At 34.6% G+C, this 26,991-nt stretch overlaps 1 protein-coding gene across 3 annotated transcripts; it reads left to right on the forward strand.

Moving 5' to 3' along the window:
• Positions 1 to 24: 24 nt before the first annotated feature.
• Positions 25 to 26,394, forward strand: VPS35 (VPS35 retromer complex component). Of its 3 annotated transcripts, none has more exons than XM_079117636.1 (17): positions 25 to 130; positions 5,669 to 5,767; positions 7,274 to 7,370; positions 8,601 to 8,724; positions 9,918 to 10,100; positions 11,824 to 12,037; positions 13,167 to 13,250; positions 13,808 to 13,917; positions 15,584 to 15,680; positions 15,787 to 15,935; positions 17,731 to 17,938; positions 18,315 to 18,470; positions 19,980 to 20,102; positions 23,308 to 23,487; positions 23,962 to 24,201; positions 24,586 to 24,729; positions 25,452 to 26,394. In XM_079117636.1, the coding sequence occupies exons 1-17, from the start codon at positions 128 to 130 to the stop codon at positions 25,629 to 25,631; spliced, it is 2,391 nt and encodes a 796-aa protein (XP_078973762.1). In that variant the 5' UTR covers positions 25 to 127; the 3' UTR covers positions 25,632 to 26,394. The 3 variants fall into 3 exon arrangements, with proteins under 3 accessions (XP_078973762.1, XP_078973764.1, XP_078973763.1); XM_079117638.1 differs by having other exon boundaries at positions 68 to 91; XM_079117637.1 differs by lacking the exon at positions 25 to 130 and adding an exon at positions 451 to 949.
• Positions 26,395 to 26,991: the final 597 nt, after the last annotated feature.

The following is a 26,991-nucleotide window of genomic DNA, read 5'->3' on the forward strand; positions in this document are numbered from 1 at the left end:
GGAACCGCCTGCAGGGCCCGAAGGCGGGGCTAAAGAGGGCGGGGCTTGGAGGGGCCGCAGCGTCACCTGACCGCGGGAGGCGCCGCTTGGGGTAGGTGCTGCTTGCTGCAGGCTCGGGGGAGTCGCCATGGTGAGTGTGAGGGGGTGGCGGACCCGGGCAGACCCTTCTTCCAGCCCATGCTTTCTCCTGCCGATCTGGAGCCCTGCCGTCGGAGTAGGGGCCCAGCAGTTCGATCGGGGCTCACACCAGCTCGGGTTGGCCTGCCGGATAAGGGACAGGCCGAGGAAGGCCGCAAGCAGTCTGTTATGGGCCGGGGTGGGCGGTGGCCCCTGGCTGCGGCCGTTGCTCCCTGGGAGTAGGCGACTTCTCTGAGGGAGTGTCTCGACCCGTAGACTTTAGGTGTCCGTGAAGACCTGCGGCTGCTGCTTAAGTGGAATCGGCCACCTCCCCTCCTGGAGGGGAGCCCGAGTCCCAGGTCTAAGCTAACAAACGGGTTGGGGTCTTGGGAGAGCACCAGAGCCTATAGTGTGCCGCTGGGACCCGCCCAGGTGGTGCATTTCCACCTTTGTGCTTAGCTGTGTTCCACCGTCCCCACACCCTTTTCTTGCAAGAAATAGCTTTCAGAGGGGCCGCGGTGGCTACCTGGCCTTTCTTGGCCTCCTGGACCCCTTGTGCTGCCGTGTTTGTCAGCGAATTCTAGGGAACTGTTTCCTAGAAGGACTCACCTTTGTTCCACTAATCCTGGCAATCAGAAAGGAGACTTCTTCATTTGTTCATTTGAACATCCTGGCTCGGTTGTCTTCCCTTTGATAAAATCCAAGTGTTTTACTTGCTGGAAGTAATCATTCTCTTTAGGCCTCTCTGTGATGGTAACAAATCGTGGTATGGCATTGGACGATAAACTTGAACTTCCTCAAAATATGAATCCTGGGTCTGGTTCCCACAAAGGCAAGTTGTCACTTGCATTTTATTAGCGTTTGGTGTAGTCTGTTGTATAAACGATGCTTTTGGATGTTGGTGTTGAGTAGTCAGTTTTAATTATCTCATTATTCACTCTTTGTAGACAGGCTTCTGTAAACCTGGACACAGATTTCACTTCTAAATGTTTTAATAAAATAAACTAGGATTAAATTTTTGACATATACTTTCATATAATGTATTGTCTTACAAAGTGATTTTATTATGATTGGAAACTAATATATTAATGTAAACATTTAATTTTAGGATGTTTGTTTCTTGATGTTTGTGGGTTGATATTTTAGTGTTTTGTAATGAAAAGCACTTAGTTGAGGATCTTCTTATTGTTCACTCCAGTTCTGTATTGGCAAACCATATTTGAGCAGTTAGGCAGACACAGTCCAGTCCTTGTAAATTTAATTGGGAGAGGAAACCTAGTCCTCTCACAGTCACTGAGTATGATTTGGGCAAGTACTCAGTCTTTGAGCAAGTAGTTTGGGAAAGTACTCATTTTTGCATCTGAAATGTCAGTTTCTTTGTCCCTTCCTAGACCTTAAAGATCTAGACTCCAGTTCAATTAATTGAACATCTTGTATGCTTTTAGTGTCAAATTTTACTAGGTATTGGATATAAACTAGTGAAGGAGACATGCTTATGGAACTTACTGTAATGTAGTGGGAGGGTTGCCTCACAACACTGTCAACTCAGTGTTTTGGGGAAATTTTGCCTAGGGAGCTTGAGAAAGACTACCGGAAGTAGTAACGTGAACAGACTGAGGAGGATGGGCAGAAATTCTCCACGTGGAGCAGAAAGAGTATTGCCAATAGGTGAATCCATGAGAGTTGAATGTTCTTGGTGTACTCTATCATAGGGTTTTTAGGGAAATATTTTGGTAAATTAGCATTAGTTTGGCATTCAAATTATGGGGCTTTTTGTTTGTATTTTTTTTCTTTTTGGCAGGGTTGGCAGTTGAACTCTCCCACTCCTATTCTAGCATGTTGTGCAAGTAGTTTACAACCAAACTACATCCCCAGCTCAAATTATGTTTTAAAGTGCCCATCACCTCATCATACTTAATTCTTATTGAAAATTGTTAATTTGTGCCATGTCATCACTTTTAAAATGGCACTTTTATTAACATGATAGAATTTTGTGTCTTTGTAGGATTAGTTCTCATTTTGCAATTGATATGCTTTGTATTGTCAGATTACATTTCAGTCTATGAGTGCAGAAATTGACAAGTAGGTTGCTACAATGTGTGGAGGTAATTGAATCCCAATAATAATTGTAACACTTATTAAGTGATTACTAAGTGATATGCACATTTTGTGTCATTTCATTTACTTCTCAAAATATTGGTGAAAATCTCTTCATTTTATGGAATAGTAAATAAAAAGTACACTGTTTAAATGGAGAGTGGTTTTGTAGACTTGAGAGGGTTGTTTATGGGTCTCAAGGTAAAATGGGCCTCATCACAAATGTTTATTGGATTTTGAATCTATAGTATATCCATTTTTCTCTGATCTGTGAGCAGTAAAATGCAGAGATATTTGCAAATGGAAAACCACTTTCATGAATGAGGAGACATTGGTTCCTTGGCTTGTGTTTAATGATAAGATGTTTGTAGTATAACTGTACCTGCTCTATGTGACACTTCCTAGGAAGGGCATTAAGAATAGCCCTTAGAACCAGGCCAGTGGCGTACCCCTATAATCCCAGTGGCTCTGGAGGTTGAGGCAGGAAGATCATGAGTTCAAAGCCAGCCTCAGCAACTTAGCAAGGCCCTAAGCAACCCAGCGAGACCCTGTCTCTAAATAAAATATTAAGAAGGGCTGGGGATGTGGCTCAGTGGCTAAGCACCCCTGTGTTCAATCCCTAATGCCAAAAAAAATAAATAAAAACTAAACCTTAGTATAGCCTTTTGTAGCACAACTACACTGTCTGAGAAATATGTGAAAATATATTTGTTTATTATAGCTTTATTTTTTTATTTGTAGCCTACTTGGTAATAAGTTGTCTTTGGTAACATTTCACATTTTATGTTCACATTTCTATTAAGTTTAGTTGATACAAAATAGAAGAATTTTGTAAAATTTCATTCATTTGTTTATAGATCACTGAATTTAGTCATTCTATTCAAATTTTATGGAACTATTTGTAATCTCTTTACAGCCCAATTTTATTTGCTGTATAATAAAAATTATTATGCACAGTAACTGAAATGTGGAAACAACTCACATTTTTATAGATGAATGAATGAATAAATAAATGTGGTATGTATATACAGTGGAATAGTCAACCTAAAAAAAGGAGGGAAATTCTGACACATAATACAACATTAGATGAACCTTGAAGACATCATGCTAAGTGAAATAACTTAGACACAAAAGGAAAAATATTGTATGATTCCACTTCTATGGGGTACTTAGAGTACTTAAAAGACAAAGAAAGTAGAATTCCCTGGCAGGGAACTGGGGTGTGGTGTGGTGTGATAGTGGTGTTGCTGTTGCTCTTGCTGTTTAATGGATATAGTTTCCATTTGAAAAGATAAAACAGTTCCTGAGGTAGGAGGTGATACTGTACAACACTGTAAATATACTTAATGCCACAAAACTGAACATTTAAAAGTGATTACAGTGGTAAATTTAAATATTATCTTATCACAATAAAAACAAGTGTTATAAAAATACCCTGATGTATCACTACTTACTTCTAAATTGACCATTTGACCTTAATGTAATCCATTGATTTTAATTATTTTAAAATCTATTCTACCCAGAGGTAAGGCACCAAAAAAATACAAATGATAGGTTTCTGAAGAGTAGTAAATTTCTTTAAGTTAGAATCCTTAAGTGCTGTTATCCTCCTTAACTCTGAAGCCAACATTTTATGCTGATAGTTCTGCTGTATAAATTAATGGTCTTTTAAAGTGAAGAGCAAAAGACACTTAACTTTTTCTTTGAAATTTATTTATGCTTCTGAGGTGAAGTGCAGAAGAATTCAGTTCACTAGAGTTTGTCATAGAAAAAAATTTAAAGGAGATACAGGGTATTGGTTGGGGCATTGTCTGCTATTTAATTTTTTTCTCTTCCCAAAATGAAGCCAAGAGAAAGTTCAATTTTTATAAATGATTATAGTTTAGAAGTGGGTTTTTTGTGGCTTATGTTTCACTTATCTCAAAATGAAGTGTTGTTTCGATTGTCTTGGATATGAAACAGACCAGATTTTATTTTCATGTTTATGCATGTCTTTACCTTCCACATTTTTTAGCTCATTATGTAAGATGCTTTTTGTCTTTAATAATTTTTAAAATTATAGTGAAATTGACAAAATTAACCATATTAATGAATAGTTCAATGCATTTTAATAAATTGGAAATACTGTATAGCTACCACCTCTACTTCATTCTAAAACATTCATCATCTCAAAAAAGGAAACTCATTAAATAGTGATTTCCCCCACCTTCCCTCCTGATAACCACCAATCTCCTTTCTATTTCTGTGGATGATTTACCTGTTCAGGATATTTCATATAAATGGTCTCATTCAATATGTGACTTTGATTGTATGTCTTCTAGGAAATGAAATTCCTACAGTTGGAATGCATCAACTTAATTCATTCCTCTTTTTTTTTTTTTTTTTTTTTGGTACTGGGGATTGAACCCAAGGACACTTTACCACTGAGGTACATCCCAAAACTTTTTAGTTAATTAATTTTGAGACAGAGTCTTCTAAAGTTGGACAGTGCCTTGCTAATTTGCAGCAAAGCTGGCCTCAAACTTGTGATCCTCCTGCCTCAGCCTCCCAGGTTGCTGGGATTACAGGCATGCACCACTGTGCCTGGCAACTTCATTCCTTTGTATGACTAAGTAATAATTTCATTGTGTGTATTGTAAACCACTAATTTTTTATACATTCACCTGTTGATTATTTAGTCATTTATATTAAATACACAATCTAAACATTTTAAAATCAGCTTATTCTGTAGTAAACATGTATAAAGCATGCATATATATGTTGAATCCCAAGTACATAAAAGTGACCATCATTTATAATTATAACCTGATATGTGCTGAGGTAGAGATGTAAACACAATGTTTATACAACTTGAGGGAGTGGTTAATTCTACTTGATAGGAAGAATTAATTCATGTTTCAGGCAACCTTTTGACTGATGGCAGATGGCAGAGTAGATATATTTTGTCCATTATAGCTATAGACCTATATATTTAAAATGATATAAGCTGACTATTGAGGGAAATACTCTTTATCATTTCCTACTGTGAGTTGCTAACAACAATTTCAGCTATTGTATTTCTAAGCTCTTTAGTTCCTTGTTAATATATATATTGTCTAAGGTGGTGGAGGGGGTCAGTGTTCTTATAAAGTAGTTCATCTAAAATGCAGATGAAAAGTAATCTAAAGGGAGAGTCTTTTAGAGAGTTTAGTTAGACTTTACCTATCACAAGTGTTAGATTGATTGGATGACTATGTTCTAATGAATTCAAAGCACATTAGCAGAAAATAACCATAAATTTCTTTGAGGTCAACATGCTTCAGTATTTGTCAAAAGTTGATAAATTAGTTTAAGATGTAGAATTGGAATGTAATGTTAAAGTGTTGGAGATAGATTGTGACTCAAACTATAGAAATAAAACATTTGTTAGAAGAAAGTGTTTATGAAACACTTTTTTTTCCCCCCTAAATTTCAGCCTACAACACAGCAGTCACCTCAAGATGAGCAGGAAAAGCTCTTGGATGAAGCCATACAGGCTGTGAAGGTTCAGTCATTCCAGATGAAGAGATGCCTGGTAAGAATGAAAATATGAAAGACACACTTATAGACTGTAGGTTCCTCAGGAAACATCTACAGTGTTTTCTAAAATTATGTAGCATCACTGCTTCTGGTAAATCTAATCTTCAGTGTCTACCATCTGCTATCTTCAGTCCCTTCTTAAGCACTATGTAGAGCAGTTTCAACAGAGAGCTCTGTTTATTCACAATTATATTTATGATTTGGGATTGTCAGTTTTCCCTACTAGAACGTAAGCCTTTTATTTATACATCACTATCATTACCACACTAAGATCTGATGTGAATTACTCACCTCTTTGTATACATCTTGTACAAGTCTGAGGAATGCTTGACATATGGGTGCTTAATAAATAATTTGTTTAAATTAATGGATTTAAATACTTTCAATTGGAATAACTCAGCTGTTTTCCCCCTGGATATCTTGAAACTTTAATTTCCATCCTGAATAGATATAAATGAGAATAAATTTATAATCTATATATTGTGAAAACTAGCTTAAAATTACACTTATACCTATTTATATGATTTTCATATTCTAAAAGAAGATAATCTGTATAGATATTGTAGATCTTCTGGATTAATGTGTGTGTGTGTGTGTGTGTGTACAAGGGATTGAATTCAGGGGCACTTAACCATGGAGCCACATCCCCAGCCTATTATGTAGAGACAGGGCCTTCACTTAATGACTGAGGCTGCCTTTGAAGTTATGATCCTCCTTCTTTAGCCTCCTGAGCTGTTGGAATTACAGGCGTGTGCCACTGAGCTTGGCTGGATTAAAACTTAAAGAATTGAACGAAATAGGTACCAGTGTACCTCAATCCATAAATTGTGATGGTGAGACCGTCTTACCTTTGGATAATGTCTCACAATTTATAAAGCTTAGTTGTATGCTGTTAATATCTTACTGTTTTTGGTTTCTTTACAAACAGATTTGGAAAGAAAAATAAGTTTCATGGAATAGAAAAAATAGGTTTGCTATTGCTTGATTCTTTATCTCTGTATAAATAGTGGTTTTTTTTTAATCTGAAAGAATTGTCTGTTTGAGTTAAGCGGGCACTGCGAGGGTTTGAAGAATATAGGAGTAAAGTATACTTAAATGAATAGTCATTCCAGACAGCTCTGAAGAGTCTCTAGCCTATGACAAAGACATTGTCAGGATAGTATCTTACTTCAAAAAAATTAGTATGCCAGCTGTCTTGCTCGCAGGTAAAATGTGAATTAATGGAGCGTTTCCCAGTCTCTAGAGGTTGAAAAGAGTAAGAAGTTTGCAATCTTGGGTATTTAAATCTTGCCAACCTTTGCAACTCTGGTGAGGAGTCACATCTTTTTCTTTTTAGTAGAGAGAAGGCAAGGAGAAACTAATGTTAATTTTTATGTGGTTAAAATAATTTTAAGTGCTTTTAAAACTACATAACAAATCCTTGATGTAAAAAATTTGTTTAACCAAGATAAATGTTTATTTAAATTAAGCATTCTCATCAATCTTTTTGATATTTCTGTAGGACAAAAACAAGCTTATGGATGCTCTGAAACATGCTTCTAATATGCTTGGTGAACTCCGGACTTCTATGTTATCACCGAAGAGCTACTATGAACTTTGTATCTTTTGAATGTTGAAGAATAAACATTTGGACCATACTTATTTCTTGATAAGGCGAATTTTGTTAGTTCTTTTTTTTTTTTTTTTTTTTCTTTTTTTTTTGCGCGGTACTGAGGATCGAACTCAGGGCCTTGTGCTTGCGAGCCAAGCACTCTACCAGCTGAGCTATCTCCCCAGCCCGAATTTTGTTAGTTCTTTATTACACTTTTCTAGAGTTATATTATTCTTCATTGTCTTAAATGGGTAAATAAGGAAAACTTTCTTGATACTCTTTGTTTAGTTTGTTTGCAGTACTGAGGATTGAACCCAGTGCCACATGCATACTAAGCAAGTGTTTTCCACTGAGCTAACCCTCCAGCCCTGTGCTTAATCTTCTTTAAATTTTCAGGCCTTCCTTGAAGTTAATAGGTAGTCTTTTTTTTTTTTTTTTTTTTTTTGGTACCAGGGATTGAACTCAGGGACACTTGACCACTGAGCCACCTCCTCAGCCCTTTTTTGTATTTTATTTAGAGATAGGGTCTCACTGAGTTGCTTATTAGCACCTCACTTTTGCTGAGGCTGGCTTTACACTCGTGATCCTACTGCCTCAACCTCCTTATCTGCTGGGATTACAGGCATGGGCCAACATGCTTGGCAGGTAGTTGGTTCTTTAATGCTTAGATTTTATTATATAGGACTCTGAAATGGAAAGGAATTCAATCATTTGCCATTTTAAAACCCTTCAGCAGCCTGATAGGTAATCCTTGTGTAGTTACTGCTTTGCTTCAGCAGATAGCCTTTAAAATCTTTTTTGTTTTTTTTCTTTTGAGTGGAATTCTGGCTGTATTGCCCAGGCTGGTCTTGAATTGGGCTCAAATATTTGAATAATCCTCCTGTTCACCTGTCATACCTGGATGAAAATCTTAATTTTTCTTTTTTCTTCTTTTTTTTTTTTTTTTTGGTCAATGGATCTTTAATTTATTCATTTATTTATATGCAGTGCTGAGAATGGATCCCAGTACCTCACACATGCTAGGCAAGTGCTCCACCACTGAGCCACAACCACCCCAGCCCCAAAATCTTCATTTTAAAGTAAGGAAACGCTGAAATTCTATCTTCTGTTTAAAACACTCTCCTCCTTAGAGGTCTAAATCTAATATATCTACCCAGTAATTTTAATGACTCCAACAAGTTATAGAATTGTTTAGTTTGGCTTATCTTTATTTTTAATTCTTAATCATGATTAAAAGATATGGCTATTTCTGATGAACTGCATTACTTGGAGGTCTACCTGACAGATGAATTTGCTAAAGGAAGAAAAGTGGCAGATCTTTACGAGCTTGTACAGTATGCTGGGAACATTATTCCAAGGCTGTAAGTAATTAGAATTGGGGAGGCTTTTTACATCTGCATTTCCTACTTTATGTTATATCCTTTCTTTGAAAAACCAATTTTACTAGTATTTAATTTTTTAACAAATTGAGATTAACATTTTGGTAGGTATTTTGTTATCTGAGTTTTAGAGTAAATTTACTTTTATATAGATGTTTAAGAATTTTAGAAATAGAAAAAATAGAAGTTTTTTTTTGTGTGTGTGGTGCTGGAGATTGAATCCAGGGCCTTGTGCTTGCAAGGCAAGCACTCTACCAACTGAGCTATCTCCCCAGCCCAAAAGGAAGTTATTTTTTAAAAAGTCTTGACTATTAGAAAAATTGATATCATGACAGTTATCTTCTTTCTAATATGTTAAATATACACACACACAAACACACACATATATATATAGTAGTCGTTCCCCTTCCCCCATCCATGGTTTTAGCTACCTGCTATCCACCAGGGTCCAAATATATGAAATGGAAAAATAGCAGAAATAACTGTTTTATATTGTGTAATGTTCTGAGTAGTGTGTTGAAATCTTACATTGTCTCACTGAGGATCTGAATCATTTTTTTGTTCAGCATAGCCGCAGTATATATGCTACCCATCTGTTAGTCACTTGTTAATTTTCTTGGTTATCAAATTTTTGTTATGTTATGGCAGTGCCGTGTTCAGGTAATCTTTATGTAGTAGCCTAACACTATCTCACATTGACCAAGTCATTCACCTTACCTCATCTCATGATGTAGGCATACTATCATCTCATATCAAGAATGGGTAAACTATAATAAGAGATGAGAGAGAGAGAGACCACATATCTTTTATTACATATATTACGATTGTTATATTTGATTAGCTGTTAACCTCTTATTTATAAATTAAACTTTATCCTAAGTATGTGCATAAAGGAAAAAACATACATCAGTTGCAGTTTCAGGCATTGACTGGGATCTTGAAACATATCCTTCATGGGGAACTACTGTATATATGTTTTTATAAGTCAGTGGATTATTTTATTTTTGTTTTTTTACATTTTAAGTAGTTATATTTTAAATCAGGTGGCATTAATAATATAGGAGAATGCAACATGATTTCTATCTTTAGTGTTTGAATACAGTATTTTGGGCATCATAAAGTGTTTGATTTGACTATTTTATTTCTAATCAAATGTCGTTTTCTAATTCTTCTAGTTATCTATTGATCACAGTTGGCGTTGTGTATGTCAAATCATTTCCTCAGTCTAGGAAAGATATTTTGAAAGATTTGGTAGAAATGTGCCGTGGTGTACAGCATCCATTGAGGGGTTTATTTCTTCGAAATTATCTTCTTCAGTGTACCAGAAACATTTTACCTGATGAAGGAGAGCCAACAGAGTAAGTAATTTCTCTCTTAGTTTAGTTGTAATATTTCTTCATTATAGAATATTTTAAAAGTGTAGAAAAGTATACAAAAATAAGAAAATAAAAATTAGTAATTCTGCCGACTGTCAGTCACTGGTAGCATTTTGTGTGTAGATTTCCATTGTCATATAGAACTCCTCAGTATATATGATATGATCCAAAATATGCAAATTGTCTGTATCTGCTTTTTTCATTCAGCATAATTTAGAGCATTTTTCTATTAAGTATTCTTTAAAGTATGCTTTTAAAATGAATTACATTTTAAAAATTGTATTTGTGATGAAATAATTAGGTATGCTTAACTTTTTCCGTGAGCCAGTTAATTTATAAGCTGCTAGTTACTCTAGAAGTGATTTTAATTCTTTTTCTAAACAGCCAGTAATGCCCTCTGCGATAGAAAAATCCCCCTTCTGAAGAAAATCCATTCAGAGAGGCCCCTATTGCTCATGTGACCAGGTTTCTAGCATCCAAGTCCATTGTACTTTTTTCCTACAAGATGGTCAGCTAGCTGTGATCATCAAACTGGGTGGACTCTTTGCGTTACAGGTCCCTAGATTGAAGAAATTAATCTCTTTTTTAAAAAAAATTATGTATCAGCATCCACCTACCAGAGAAAACATTCAGCTTTTGATTTTTGGGGATTGGCTTATTTCACGTAGTATGATTTTCTTGAAGGGCAGTAAGAGGGTGGGAGGAAGGAAAGATGGTAGAATGTGACAAACATCATTACCCTGTGTACATGTAAGATTGAATGGTGTGACTCTATATTGTGCATATCCAGAGAAATGAAAAGTTGTACCCCATTTGTGTACAATGAATCAAAATGCATTCTACTATCATGTACTAAATAGAACAAGCAATTTTAAAATATTCTAAAAAAAAATTTATGTATATGTGGGTGGGGGGTGTAGCTCAGTGGTAGAGCACTTGCCTAGCGTGCGTGACACACTGGATTCGATTCTCAGCACCGCATATAAATAAAATAAAAGTCTATTGACAACTAAAAAAATATTTTTAAAAAATTTATGTATATATTGACTTTAATACTAAGGTAAACAAATCAGTGATGTTTAGTTTCAATTTCTTTTTAAGAGAAAAAAAGATTTTCTACCATGAATTTAATGAAAAAGTTAAACAGTACTGAAAACATAAAATTTCAGAGTATAGAAAAGATAATAAGGTTATTTGCTTCATTACACTTTGACTCTCAACTTTGAGCATTAAATTAGGCAATCAATAAAAAAATCACAGAAAACTACTACATTCCCCATCTTAGGAAATATGGAAATATAAATTAGGACATGCATAAATGAATGCTGTCTTTCCTCACAAAGTTTACATTGCAATAAAAAAAAAACCTCAACAATTAAATGATGTAATTACTAGTATATAAGTGTCACATTTTTTATACTTTTTGAATTAAGGGAATTGCCATAAGAGCAAGTCCAGTTAGCTCAGGATAGGGAGTTGGGGAAAGTAATTTGTCCTTTGAAAATTACATTATGTCCTCCGCCTAGTATTATTTCCCGTTGAGGCTATTCTCTTAAATTTACTACGAAGCGAATGAAGTTGAAAGTGTTTTTTAAAACAAAGCACTGGTGTATCACAGATAAGAAGGAAACAAATAAAGGAGAGGGATGGTAGTCCCATAAATTAAATCCAGATTTAAAGATTTTTTTCAACTGTTTCTTTGCAGTGAAGAAACAACAGGTGATATCAGTGATTCTATGGATTTCGTACTACTCAACTTTGCAGAAATGAACAAGCTCTGGGTGCGAATGCAGCATCAGGGACATAGTCGAGATAGAGAAAAAAGAGAACGAGAAAGACAAGAACTGAGAATTTTAGTGGGAACAAATTTGGTGCGCCTCAGTCAGTTGGAAGGTGTAAATGTGGAACGTTACAAACAGGTTAATGTTTTGCTTGTCACTTTTTCTTATGTTGTGAGATGTAAATTGAAATCTGATTTTTAAAATAAAAATATTTTGTTAAATAATATTATACTGTAAAATGTTTTTAAATGACTTTTTATCAAAGAAGACCTAAATAAATGTAAAGATAAACGTGTTTGTGAATTGGAAAGCTCAATATTGTCAAGATAGCTGTTTTCCTTATAAGATTCAGTATAATCTCAATAAAGATCCCAGCAAACTTTTTTGTAGAAATAAACAAACTGATTCTAAAATTTATATGAAAAAGCAAAAAACCTTCAATAGCCACAACAGTTGTGAAAGAGAAGAACAAAAGTTGGAGCACTTAGACAACTTGAATTCACAATTTGCAATAAAGTAAAGACAGTGTGGTGTTGGTGAAAGGGATAGAAAGATAAATCAATGGATGGGAATAAAGCAAAGATCAGCAAACTTTTTCTGTAAATGAACAGATAGTGAATGTATTTTGTCTTTGTAACAAGTCATATAGTATTAGCTAATAAACTCTTCACTTATAGTGCAAAAGCAGCCTCAGAAAATACAGAAGTAAATAGATATAGCTGTGTTTCAGCAAAACAATTTGCAGAGAGAGGTAACTAGATTTGCTGATCTCTGGATTCCATAATTTGTTATAGACCCACACGTGAATGTTTTTTTTTTTTTTTTTGGACAATTCTGAGGATTGCTACATCCCACGCTCAGTTATTTTTGAGAAAGGTGCAAAGGCAGCCTTTTAAACAAATGTTTCAGGAACAATTAGATATCTATATGCAAACAACAAAAGTTAGATCTTGACCAGTGCTAAACTAAAAATGAATCAGAGACAAATATAAAATCTAAAACTATTGGAAAAGATAGAGAAAATTTTTATGACCTTGGAGTATATAAAGGTTTCTTAGAACACATAATTCCATTTTATCATGAATTTTATACTGAATTGGAACCCAGAATTTTTTATTGAAAACATTTATAAAATTTTAAAGTTCAATGAAATGTAGGTGAGAACAATTTAAAATATGTTTTACAAGTTAGTTCGAAGTGTTATTAGAGCAGTTTGGATTTTTGAAAATCATCTTTTAATCCTTGCATGTTTTTTTCTTTCTTTTAGATTGTATTGACTGGTATATTGGAACAAGTTGTGAATTGTAGGGATGCTTTGGCTCAAGAATATCTCATGGAGTGTATTATTCAGGTAGGTGGGACATTTATTTCTTTTTTAAAAGGACTCGTTTTATCTTTGTTAATTTTCATTATTTTGAAAAAAAACCCTTGGGCTAGGCAAGGTGATGTCACACCTGTCATTCAAGCTACTCAGGAGACTGAGGCAGGAGGATAATTTAAGCCCAGGAGTTCGAGACCAGCCTGGGCAACAGAGCAAGATACCACCCCAGAAAAAAGAAAAATCCTGATTGAGTAGAAAATCAACTTTCCTGAATGAAGAACTTTACTTTCTTCAAATAATAAGTTGGTCTTTATGTTGATACATTTTTTTTCCCCAAAAAAGTGGGAAAGAGTGATCTTTTGCGTTTTCTAGATCTCATGAGTTTTAGTTTAATTGTAGGTATACTTTGTTTAGTGGAATGTTTCTGTCTGGGCTTGTGTGTAGAAAGGTTCAAAAATAATATATTTGAGTATAGTTGTATGAGATTAAAATTATTTTTTCCATAAATAAGAACTTTAAATACACGAATTCTGCATATCACGTTAAATACTTTTATCGGTATCAGTCAATTTTTATTTGATTTTCAGGTTTTTCCTGATGAATTCCACCTCCAGACTTTGAATCCTTTTCTTCGGGCTTGTGCTGAGTTACACCAAAATGTAAACGTGAAAAACATTATCATTGCTTTGATTGATAGGTAAGACCTTCCAACACTGGAGGACAAATGTCCTAACTTAGGAATAATGAATTTAAAACATTTTCATAATTATTTGTCTCTGTCTTTTATGAGAAGTAATATAGTTCTATGAATATACTTGCCTAACCTAGGCATGAAAGAGATTCAACTCTTAGTTGTGAAGAAGGCATGGAGATACTGAGTATTTTTAATTTATTCATTTAATTGACATGTAAACAATTGTATACACCCATCATTTAAATCTTGAAACTCCAAAGATATTGAAAAAACAAAATTTGTTTCTTACCATGATATAAGTTATGTTTCAGTGGGACCTGATTTGATATTTGATTTAGAGTTTTCTTTATTAAGTAACCATAAGGTATGTATATATAATTAGAAATGTTCATTTTGCCATCACTTTTTCTCTCTTTCTTTTTTTTTTGGTACTGGGAATTTAACCCAGGGGTACTTTACCACTGAGCTACAGTCTTTTTTCTTTTTTTTCTCTCTCTTTTTTTCTCCATTTTGAGACCGGGTCTTGCTAAGTTGCTGAGGCTGCCCTTGAAACTTGTGATCCTCCTGTCTCAGCCTTCTCAGTCACTTGGGTTTACAGGTGTGCTCCTCTGCACCTAAAATGCTATTTTAAGTATCATGTGTGTTTAGCAAATTCCCTTGAAATTTTGTTGTCTTTGCCTTTGGTCGTGGTTGGTTTATTAAAAATAAGAACGACCTTTGAGGCCTGGGAATGTAGCTCATTGGTAGAGCACTTTCTAACATGCATGAGTCTGATTCTGAGCACTGCAAAAAAAAAAAAAAAAAAAAAAAAAATCTTGGCCTTTGTTAATGGCTTTGGTGAATAACTGCTTGGTAACCAGACTGTGCCAGACTGTGGGCAGTACATAATATATATCTTATTTGTGAGCATAGTACATTGTCATTATGAAATCAGAAACCCAGGTGAAGATTTATAGAAAAATACAAATGCCTTTTCTTATTTTAAAAAATTATCTATTAGTTTTAGAGTCTGAAAATTTATATAGCTTAATCCTCCAAATTATTAGCTCTATCCTGGGCAGCAAAAATTGTGTGCTTATTGGGCCCATCGTGAAAGGAAGCTAGTAAACAGGACTTTCCTGTGTAAATTGTAATGTCACTTAGCTGTCCTGATCAGTACTGATTTTTCTGTGCATAAGAAACTATGGATGCAGTTGTGACCTTGGGAAACACATAATGGAACAGACATGATTTTAAATATTTTAAGACTTTGGAAATAATAGTTATCTTTGGAATTAGTTCTTTTTTATACTTTACATAATAAAAAATACAACATCTTAAAATAGTCTACATTTATCTTTTAAACATTGTCATGGTTGTTAGATACACTTGTGACTTTAATGCATTTCTGACCATATCTATAATTAAAGACTTTGAAAAGTTTGGGAAAATCAGCCTGTTGAAAATCTCTATATGGTAAAATGTAAGAAAGTCGATGAAATAAGGCATTGTTGGCAATGTTTAGTTCAAAATGAGTTGAGGGAATGATCAGTACTCACTATCCTCTTCAAAACCTCTTTTAATGTGCCAGAACATTTAGATTTGTGCAAGACAGAAAAGCAGTACAGAATAAAATGTGATTCATGATTTCACTTCCTATATTTTTTGAGATAAATGTTTTCTTCTTTAGATTAGCTTTATTTGCTCATCGGGAAGATGGACCTGGAATCCCAGCAGATATTAAACTTTTTGACATATTTTCACAGCAGGTGGCTACAGTGATACAGGTTTGTGTAGCTTTTCTCCTAAGTTCTCAAAATTTTGAAACTTCTCTGCTGGTAGATTCTTTTGTAATTGTTTAAAATAAATTGTATGATTTTTCTAAACATCCAGTCTAGACAAGACATGCCTTCAGAGGATGTTGTATCTTTACAAGTCTCTCTCATTAATCTTGCCATGAAATGTTACCCTGATCGGGTGGACTACGTTGATAAAGTTCTAGAAACAACAGTGGAGATATTCAATAAACTCAACCTTGAACAGTAAGTCAAAGTTATATTTTTGTAAAAATACATATAAAACACTTTTTTGTCCTAGATTTGTTTTTCTTCCTCAGAAACTTTATGAAATGTTAGCATTTGTCATGTTTCAAGCTTTTGTTAAAATTGTCATGCTTGTTGCTAATCAGGGCATAAAGTTACCACCAGTTACTTAGTTGTGTCGTTAATGAAATAGTGACACTCATGGACCATAGGCACTCTTCAGGGACCAGTGTCTCCAATTCAGATCCCTTTCTATAAATTAATAAGCTAGTTTTTAAACTGGTAAGTAAATTTTACTCAAGGAATATATCCATAAGAACTATTTTCCTACAGATGAGTAATTTGTGAAAAAAAAAAAAAAATAGGAGGATATGTATATTTCAGGTAAAAAATTAGGGGAATATATTATACTAAATGTTATCTAAATATAAATCTATATAACATTTAAGGTATAGAAATTAAATTGACTTAAATATTTTTTTCCATTTTGAGCTTTAATTTCTAATACCTTTAGGGAAATTACTGCTTTGTACTTGAAGCTTCTTCAACCATGCTATCCTAGACCTGTGGCACCCTCTGTTGACCACTGTGGGCAGTTTTGATCCTGTTATCTTTTCCAGCAGCATCTTTTCTTACTGTCTCGTTCCCCACTGTTTCTGAACTTGGGTCAATGGGTCAAGCAGTTTTTCTCCTTTCTATCTCCCTTCTGATGGTTCAGCTGCATCAGAACGTTCCTTCTTTTTCCTTGACTTTTTATTATCTTTTGTGTGTGTGTGTGTGTGTGTGTGTGTGTGTGAACTGAAAAATAGTTCAGATCTCGAATGATGAGCGTTAGAGAAGTAAAAGTAGACAAAATGATTAGAATCCCAAACTCTGAAGGTCTTATAAATGTCCAGATATATCTTTATTAATTTTTTTTGGATTTGCATCAATCTTTTTTTTTTTTTAACCAACTGCGCTATATCCCCAGCCCCATCAATCTTTTTTCTAATTTAATTTTTTAATTTGTTCTAGTTATACATGACAGTAGAATGCATTTATGCATTTTGATAAATCATACATAAATTTTAACCTCCACAGAATGGTGCTACAGGCTCCAAAATACAACCTGCCTTTCCTTGATTACCAACATTTGATGCAGTTGTTTATGTATTTTTATATATAATTTATGTATTTTTCTAGTCTATTGAATTGCTGATTTTGCATATTTTTTTTCTTATTTTCATCATGAATATGCAGTATTTGTTGTCTGTCCTAGGAATCAAACTACTACTTAAAATACTTTACCTTAGATATGTTGTCAAATTCTAGACACTCATCTTTCTAGCTATACAACCTGTTTATGAATTGGGGGCTATACTTTTATTTATTTATTTATTTATTGGTACCAGGGATTGAATCTGGGCACTTTACAACTGAGCCACATCCCCAACCCTTTTTTATATTTTATTTAGAGACAGGGTCTTGTTGAATTTCTTAGGGCCTCGCTAAGTTACTGAGGCTGGCTTTGAACTTGCAATCCTCCTGCCTTAGCCTCCCAAGCTGGTAGGGCATACAGGCATGTACCACCACGCCTAGCCAGAGACTACTTTATTTATCACCAAGACAATAATAGATGAATGAATGTGTTTGAATGAAATCATTGGGGTATTTTGGGATAGTATATTCACTTGACCCTTTTCTTTTAATATGTAAGTGAAATTTTAAACATTTTTGTGAAGCAAGTACTACTTATCTATAAACGTTGATTTTATTCATTAAGGCTTACTTTTTTTTTTTTTTTTTTTTTTTTTAGTATTGCTACCAGTAGTGCAGTTTCAAAGGAACTCACCAGACTTTTGAAGATACCTGTTGATACTTACAACAATATTTTAACAGTCTTGAAATTAAAACATTTCCATCCACTCTTTGAGTACTTTGACTACGAGTCCAGAAAGAGCATGAGTTGTTATGTGCTTAGTAATGTTCTGGATTATAACACAGAAATTGTCTCTCAAGACCAGGTAAGAGAAAAACCAACATGCTACTCTAGGGAAACAGACAGTGTAGTTATAATTTCAGATCTTCAGACCTAGACACATGAGATAGAGGAGGTAACTTAATGCTAAAGGAAAGTTGCAAGTAGTTTTTTCAATATATAAATTAGGAAATTGGAGATGTACATAGAAGAATCATGAACACCTATAATTCCTACAGAAAAAGAATAACTGTTAATATTTGGTGCATCTCTTTCAGACTTTTGCCCATGTATGTATTTTTTTAATGGAATTATTTTGTTGATACTTTTTCATAACTTTACACAACTGAAAATATTTTGACAGTGGTTTCATATCTCAGTGTTTTCTCCCTGGTGGGTTTCTTGTGTCTAACATGTTACAGGTGGATTCCATAATGAATTTGGTATCCACATTGATTCAAGATCAGCCAGACCAACCTGTAGAAGACCCTGATCCAGAAGACTTTGCTGATGAGCAGAGCCTTGTGGGCCGATTCATTCATCTTCTGAGGTCAGAAGACCCTGATCAGCAGTACTTGGTATGAGTTAACTCTTACTTCCTTTAGTTGGATAGTCCATAATTCTTTCATATTATTTTTTTTTTTTACTTTTTAGTTAAAGTATAAGAAACATAATCCTTACATTAAATTTTATTTATTTTTCCAAGGTTTGCAAATTTAAGTTGTATTGGTCACATTGAAAATATGTAAAGGACTTTAAAATTCAAAATTTCTCTTCCTTAACCTTAATCTCCTAATAAATAACAATTGTAGGAAGTTCTGTTTTTTATTATCAGTCCTCAATCTCTGAAATAAATAAAAACATGTTGCCTTAGTAGGGGTTTTGGCAACTAATACTGGGTAATTTATTTTAAAGAAAGGTGGTATGGTTGACTGCCTACCTGGGCAAAGTAGTGGAATGCACAAGGCTATAATGAAAAGTACCTTTATTTGAGGATAAGTTCTGTCTTCTGTTGACTTTGTCATTGTTGACACTCTTGTACTCCTTCATAATTGATGTGAAAGAGATTGATTTCTGTTGGTAGTCTTTGACTTCGCTTAGTGATAAACATTCTGAACACTGTGCTCATGTTCTGTGTACTGTGTGATCTGTTCAGTGATTTTCTGATTGTTCAGGTATTTTAAATGATTCCTTCATGTTTCTGTGTGAGATAGTGTGTTTGTATGTCATTACCTGTTGCATACCAAATGTAGTGATTAGGAAGCATGCCTTCCACAGTTGACTGATGGTTATGCCTATGTGCAGAGCCTTTAAGGATAGAATCATTAGTTCCCACTGCCCAAAGGGAGAATGCATTCACTTATCTATCTTTCATATCAGATATTCACGTTCTACTATAAGTATCACTAAATATTTCATGAATTCTGTGTTTGTAATTTTTCCTGAGCCATCCATATATTTGTTTCATAATGACCCTTTTAAAGTGTATTGGCCTGACCCTTGATTTAAATGGGCTTAATATTTTTCTTAATTAGGAGATATTATCTACCAGCCATGTGCATAAAGTAATGGCCAACATTTTCTGAGCACATGTCTTGTGCCAGGTATTGATAACACTTCACATGTGTCATTTGATTTTCCCAACAGTTCTAGGAGAATGTTATGCCATTTTTCAAATGAAACTTGTGGCTGAGAGAAAGTAACTTGCCCAGGGTCACACAGGTTTTATGTATGAATCTACTTTTAAATTTAAGTCTGTCCTTTTTCTGAGCCTGCATTCTTTGTCACCACTGTACTTTGTACATGTGTGTACAAAAATATATTTAAGTATCTCTCTATTCCTAACCACCTACCAAGGTTAGGTTACACAACCTCTCTGAACCTCAGGTTTCCCCATTTGTGAAGTGGAGTTACTGACTATCTCTAGGGTGATTGTGACAACTTGGGGAGACCAGAAATATGTAAAGTACTTTCCATCATAAAGCCCAGGATTCATAGAAGTAATGATGATTAGAGCTTCATTTAGTTTATAAATGATTAATCATAATGTGAATAAAATTTAAAAAAAAATTTTTTTTTTTGGTCAGATTTTAAACACGGCACGAAAACATTTTGGAGCTGGGGGAAATCAGCGGATTCGCTTCACATTACCACCTTTGGTATTTGCAGCTTATCAGCTGGCTTTTCGATACAAAGAGAATTCTAAAGTGGTAAGTTTACTCTTAAGTATTTCACTGCTTTTTTTCCTTTTCCTCACTGTGTATTATGAAAAATTTCAGATGTATAAAAAAAATAGTGGTATATTTACTTCCCATTTTCAGCAATTCTTAATACATTACTCATCCTGTGTTATGTGTTTCTAACAGCAATATTGGTAGGTCATATACTAGCTGAGGGATCACATAGATCACTTAGAAATAGGGTGTGGTAACATGCACGTGTATTTCCACTACTTGGGAGACTGAGGCAGGATGATCACTTGAGCCCACAAGTTCTAGACTAGCCTGGGCAAAATAGACTTAGTTGCAAAATAAAAAACAAATAAGCAAACTTAGAAACGAAAAAACCACGGGACTGGGGTTGTACCTAGCATGTGTGAGGCACTGGGTTCATTCCCCAGCACCACATAAAAAAAACTAAATAGACAAAATAAAGGTATTGTGTCCATCTACAACTAAAAATATTTTTTAAGAAAAGAAAGAAAGGAAAAGAACAATTTATGTTAGCGCTTTCTCATAGGTCCTAAATCAGGCTCAGCATTGCATAATCACTTCTTTCGAAAAGCATGTATTTGAACAATATCAAGAGTTATAAGTATAATTCTTTTATGAACCTATTTTTTCCTCGTGACTTGTCTTCAGTAGTATAGTTTTGAAGAAAATACCTTAGTGTACCTGAAAGTTGGACAGCCAGATTTATATTAAGGAATAAACCTCAGTAACTTAATTTTCCAATAATGGAGAAAAAAGGTTTATTCGATAGATCTACCAGCATGAATAGCAGCTTTTGATCCATTTTTATTAGGCCAGCTTCTCAATTACATTCTATTTTCCAGCACTTCATGGATAAGTATTTGTGACTAACAATAAAAATAGCAACTAGCCTATGTTACAAAGCTGTAATAATCAAAAGAGTATGGTACTAATATAAAAACAGACTCTCAGACCAATTGAATAGAATTGAAAATCCAGAAATAAACCTATGCATATACAGTCTTAATCTTATCAGGCTGCCAAGAATACACAATGAGAAAAGGACAGTTTCTTCTATAAATGGTACTGAGAAAACTGGATTTCCACAGGCAAAAGATGGAATTGGACCTTTATGTCATGTAAAAAATTAACTTGAAATGGATAAAGACTTAAATGTAAAACTTGAAATCATAAAAGTAGGATAAAACATAAGGAGAAACCTCCTTACATTGGTCCTAGAGATGATTTTTTTTTAATATAACACTAAAAAACAGCAACAAAAGAAAAATAGACAAATGGATTATTATCAAACTAAAAAGCTCTTCTACACAGCAAAAGAATCAACAACAATCCCTATAGAATGCAAAAAAATGTTTGCAGACCATACATCTGATAAGGGGTTAATATCCAAAATATATAAGGAACTCAGTTCAATACAAGAAACAACTTGATTTAAAAATGGGCATAGAATCTAAATAGAAGACATTTAAATGAAAAAGGTGTTCAATATCACTAATCATCAAGGAAATGCACATCATAATCACAATGAGGTTTTGCCTCACACCTGTTAAGGATAGATATTAACAAAGAAAAGAGATGACAACTAGGACTGTCATACAGTCTTGTAGACCCCCTACTCCAAAGTAAATGAAATCATTAGGTTGAAGAGATACACGTACACTCATATTCTTTGTAGTATTGTTTATAATGGCCAAATGTTAAAAATGGCTGAATAAAGAAAATGTGATACACACACACACACAGACACACACACACAAGTATTATTCAGTCATTAAAATTTAAGAAGTCCTGCCATTTGTGACAACATTTCTGAATCTGGAGGACATTATACTAAGTGAAAAAAATTAGATAGAAAAAGATCGATACTGCATGACTTCACTTACACTTGGAATCTTAGAAAGTCAAAACTCAAGCCAGAGTAGACCAATGGTTGCCAAAGAACAAAAACTTTGTTATAAGATGAAAAAACTGTGGAGATAAAAAATATATATGGGACAGAAAAATAGCAACTAGGAGTTACACTCTACCACATTTTTTGCCAAGGACTGTATACATAGTTTACAGCATTTAATTTTCATAACAGGTGTATGACTATCACCTTCTTTGAAAAATGAACAGAACTGATTGCTTTACCAGGAATAAGTTTGGATAGTTGAACATAATAAAATATCTAACCTCACTAATAATTATAATAATGAACCTTATAGAAAATCATATTGGCCAAGAGAAAAGAGAAATAAGCTTCAGCAATGGTAATGGTGTAATAAGAATTCATTCTCATCTAACATTGGTGGAAATGTGAATTACTACAATTTTTCTAGTAGAAAACTGACACTATGTTACTGGCAGCATTAAGTGGAATTATTAAGTTTTACTTCTAAGAATTTATACTAAGGAAATAATTAGAGTCTTGGTAAAAGCTCTGTGTATATAAACCAGTCATTGTGATATTATAGATTGTTTCTATAGGAGAGTAACAAATGATGCTATTCATTCAGTTGGAATATTTTCTATCCATAAAAATAATCTTGGACTGCGTTTGTAGCTTGATGGTAGAGTGCTTGTGTGCCTAGCATGTGTGAGGCAATAGGTTTGATTCTCAGCACCACATATAAATATGTAAAATAAAGGTCCATTAACAACTAAAAAAATATTTAAGAAAAATAATCTCAAATAGCTTACTATGATGAGGAAAATGATTTTGACAAGAAGTTGGATACAAATTATTTGCAGTATTAGACCAATTTCATTTAGCTCTTTTCATTGAGCTTTAAAGTAGAAAACAAAGCATACACAAAGAACCCAGCTACCTTACATTTACATAAAGAAAAAATGAAGACATTAACATCAGGATATGACAGTGATTATTGCTGGTTGGTTGATTTAGGGATGATTTAATTTTTAAAATTCTTCCTAATTTTATCCAGTTAGGGATATGTTATTTTTCTGATCAGGGGAAAAAAAAACCCAAATATACAAAAATTTACTAAGGTAGTAGCCTTAAATGCATGTTTTAAGAAGACATCCAACTTGATTTATTTGTGTGTTCCATAAATAAGAGAAGGAAAATGACAGGAAAAGTCCGAGCTCAATTTTACTGCTTTCACTGTTTTGTTCTATTAGAATTTTTAAATAAAATGAATATTCTTGAGTAAGTTAATCTTGAACTGAAGGTATTTAAAATTTTTTTTTCTTATTTTAGGATGACAAATGGGAAAAGAAATGCCAGAAGATTTTTTCATTTGCTCACCAGACTATTAGTGCTTTGATCAAAGCAGAACTGGCAGAGTTACCCTTAAGACTTTTCCTTCAAGGAGCGCTAGCTGCTGGAGAAATTGGTTTTGAAAATCATGAAACAGTAGCATATGAATTTATGTCCCAGGTGAAGATCTGTCTCCTTTCTGGGTTGTCTAATCAGTTTTCCTGAGTTTGTTTGTACTTATGGTGATAGTGTACATATAGTTCCTTTTTTTAACTGAATATGTAACTGCCGCTTTCCCACTGTCTTGGAACCTCTTCATGTTGTATAGCCATATTGACTGGTGCAGAGCAGCAAAATCGTTCAGTTGTTCAGTGCTAATGAAGTCTAAGCTTCCAAGAGGGTCATGGTAAAAGTGTTTTATTGGGAAAAAATGTTCTTTGTCTCTTCAGTTTGGGGATCCAGGGTTAAACAAAGTTGAGACAGGGTCTTTGCTGCAACTTGTCAGCATCTTTACCATCTCACCTATAAGTTTTGCCTAAGAGAGCTGACAGGATAGCACACTCTTATATGAAGGGACTGTGGAATATCTTACAGGATGAGGGTTTGGTAAAGTACTTGGGTCCCTAAAAGTCCTTTCTGCTTTGTATCCACCAGGCATTTTCTCTATATGAAGATGAAATTAGTGATTCCAAAGCACAGCTGGCTGCCATCACCTTGATCATTGGTACTTTTGAGAGGATGAAGTGCTTCAGTGAAGAGAATCATGAACCCTTGAGGACTCAGTGTGCACTTGCTGCATCCAAACTTCTGAAAAAACCAGATCAGGGCCGAGCTGTGAGCACCTGTGCACATCTCTTTTGGTCTGGCAGAAACACAGACAAAAATGGGGAGGAGGTAAGGTCATTCCTGACCATGTTATAAGTGATGAGATTGTTAACATTGATTAGTTGCCATGACCTTGTGCTCTGGAGGTGAAACATTTGGGGCATTTGAAAATCTGACAAAGTTGTTCAATTGAATGAAGTAGAAATCATATGGAGAGTCTCAGCCTGTGGTGAAGCTTCCACTTTGAGGATATCGTAATATAGCAAGTATATAACATTGTCTGTTCTTTTAAATATAGACTGTATATATATATGTGTATTTTTTTTTATAAAAGAAGAATGTTGTATTCCATTAATATAGGAAAGAGCATTGTAGTGTTGTGTTTCTTTGTGTGAAAATGGAACATTTGCAGTTTGTTAATCTCTTCCATACTTCTTTGCCCCTTTACTTTAGCTTCATGGAGGCAAGAGGGTAATGGAGTGCCTAAAAAAAGCTCTAAAAATAGCAAATCAGTGCATGGACCCCTCTCTACAAGTGCAGCTTTTTATAGAAATTCTGAACAGATATATCTATTTTTATGAAAAGGAAAATGATGCGGTAAGTGAACTAATAAAGTATTGTTAGTGGACTAGTTCTTCCTTTCCCACTCTTCTGAGACTTGATGTATAACAAAACACAGCTTGGCACCATGATGAGTGCTTATAATCCCAGCAACTCTGAGGCAGGAGGATCTCCAAATTCAGGACCAGCCTTGGCAAATTAGTGAGACCCTTTCTCAAAAAAATTAAAAGAGCTGGGTGTGGCAGCACATGCCTATAATCCCAGCAGCTCCGGAGGCTGTTGCTGGAGGATCAGGAGTTCAAACCCAGTCTCAGCAAAAGCGAGGTGCTAAGCAATTCAGTAAGACCCTGTCTCTAAGTAAAATATAAAACAGGGCTAGGGATGTTGTCAGTGGTTAAGCACCCCTGGATTCAACCCCTGGTACCAAAAAAAAAAAAATCTATAAATTGCCATAAGTAGGCTGATTGTCATTAATTTAGAATAATTCCTAAGTATCCTTTCAGCAGTCCATCATTGATCAAAATTTGTAGGTTAAATAAAATTTTGTTTCTGTTCTTCTTTTACTGGTTCAAGTTACTCTGTGTTTTAAGTTTGTTTTTTGGTGGCTAACCAATAGTTATTGCTCAAACCAGGAATCATGTTTTCATCTCTTTTTTCATAATTACTCAGGTAATTAATGAGAATACAAATTTCTTAAAATGGTATTATTAAATTTTTTTGTGATACATGTTTGTGAAATTATACATACTCTTTTGTAGGTAACAATTCAGGTTTTGAACCAACTTATCCAGAAGATTCGAGAAGACCTCCCAAATCTTGAGTCCAGTGAAGAAACAGAGCAGATTAACAAACATTTTCATAATACGCTTGAGCATTTGCGTTTGAGGCGGGAATCACCAGAGTCTGAGGGGCCAATTTATGAAGGTCTCATCCTTTAAAAAGAAAACAGCTCACCATACTCCTTTCCATGTACATCCAGTAAGGGTTTTATTAAACTAGGTATCCCTTCCATAGATTGTGCCTTTCAGAAATGCTGAGGTAGGTTTCCCGTTTCTTACCTGTGATGTTTTTACCCAGCACCTCCGGACACTCACCTTCAGGACCTTAATAAAGTTATTCACTTCATAAGTGTTCAAGTCTGTCTGATCACCCCAAGTAGCATGACTGATCTGCTATTTAAAATTCCCGTGATCTGTAAAGAAAAAAAAAAAAGACATACACACTTACCTTGGCTACTAATGAAGCTCTGTCGTTTTGTTTTGTTTCATTGTTGATTGTGTATTTTCTTCATTACTGGGGAGTACTAACCCAAAAGTCTGTCTCTTTGTTCTCTAGTCCAATTTGAGATTAATTTAGAAGGAATACTGTATGTGAATTCAGCTTGGGCTTTCCCCTAAATGCAAGGCCATGTGTAATATTTTCCCTAAAACTAGAATATATTAATGCATGTTTTGAGAATTTTAAAGCACCATGGTCAAAACCAGAAGCTATATTTTGCATATTTGGACTCAGCCATCCATTAAGAACCTATGTTGTCCTGGATATATTTATCAAAATAATTTGGTTTTGAATAGTATAAAATAGAAAATTTGCGATCTGTATAATTTATGTATAACCTTCATTATTTGTAAATTTAACGGGAAGTGCATCACAATTATGATTTTTTTGCACCAGTGAAACAATAAAGTTGCTATTAACATTTTTTGTATCTTTTTTTCCATACTATCTTGATTGATTAAGAGAACTAGTAGAAGGCCTATAGAGTTTCACACATCTCATATGTTTACAAAGAGCTGTGGCTTTAAGCACTTGTGGAGCAAGGCACCATGTGCTCTTTATGTTCCTGCCTCCCTTTTTCCCCAGCTTTACCCTGCTTTTCCTAAGGCACCATGAGTCATGTAACTCCCCAAAGGCTCACCACACATATTAATTAATAACTTTTTAGCAATTTATCCCTAAACCTAGGGTCTTCAGACAACAAAAATATATCTCATGGTTGTCAGTATCAGGAATTTAGGAGCAGCTTAGCTGGTGATCCTGGGTCAAGCTGTCTCAAGATGGCCATTAAGATTTTGACTGGGACTGCCATCATCCAAAGGTTTGATTAAGGCTGATTTCTAAACTCTTAGCTCACTCACATGGCTGGTAGAAGCTTCGTTTCCTCTCCCTGTGGGCTTTTCCATAGGGCAGCTTGAGTGTCCTCATAAGTTGGCAGCTGCCTTTCCCAGAGCGAGTGAGTCCATAGAGAAAGTGCAAGGAAGAAATGGCAGTGTCCTTTTATGACCTAACCTTGGAAAT

Source organism: Sciurus vulgaris (assembly GCF_902686455.1).
Source record: "Sciurus vulgaris genome assembly, chromosome: 17".
NCBI classification, from domain to species: Eukaryota; Metazoa; Chordata; class Mammalia; order Rodentia; family Sciuridae; genus Sciurus; species Sciurus vulgaris.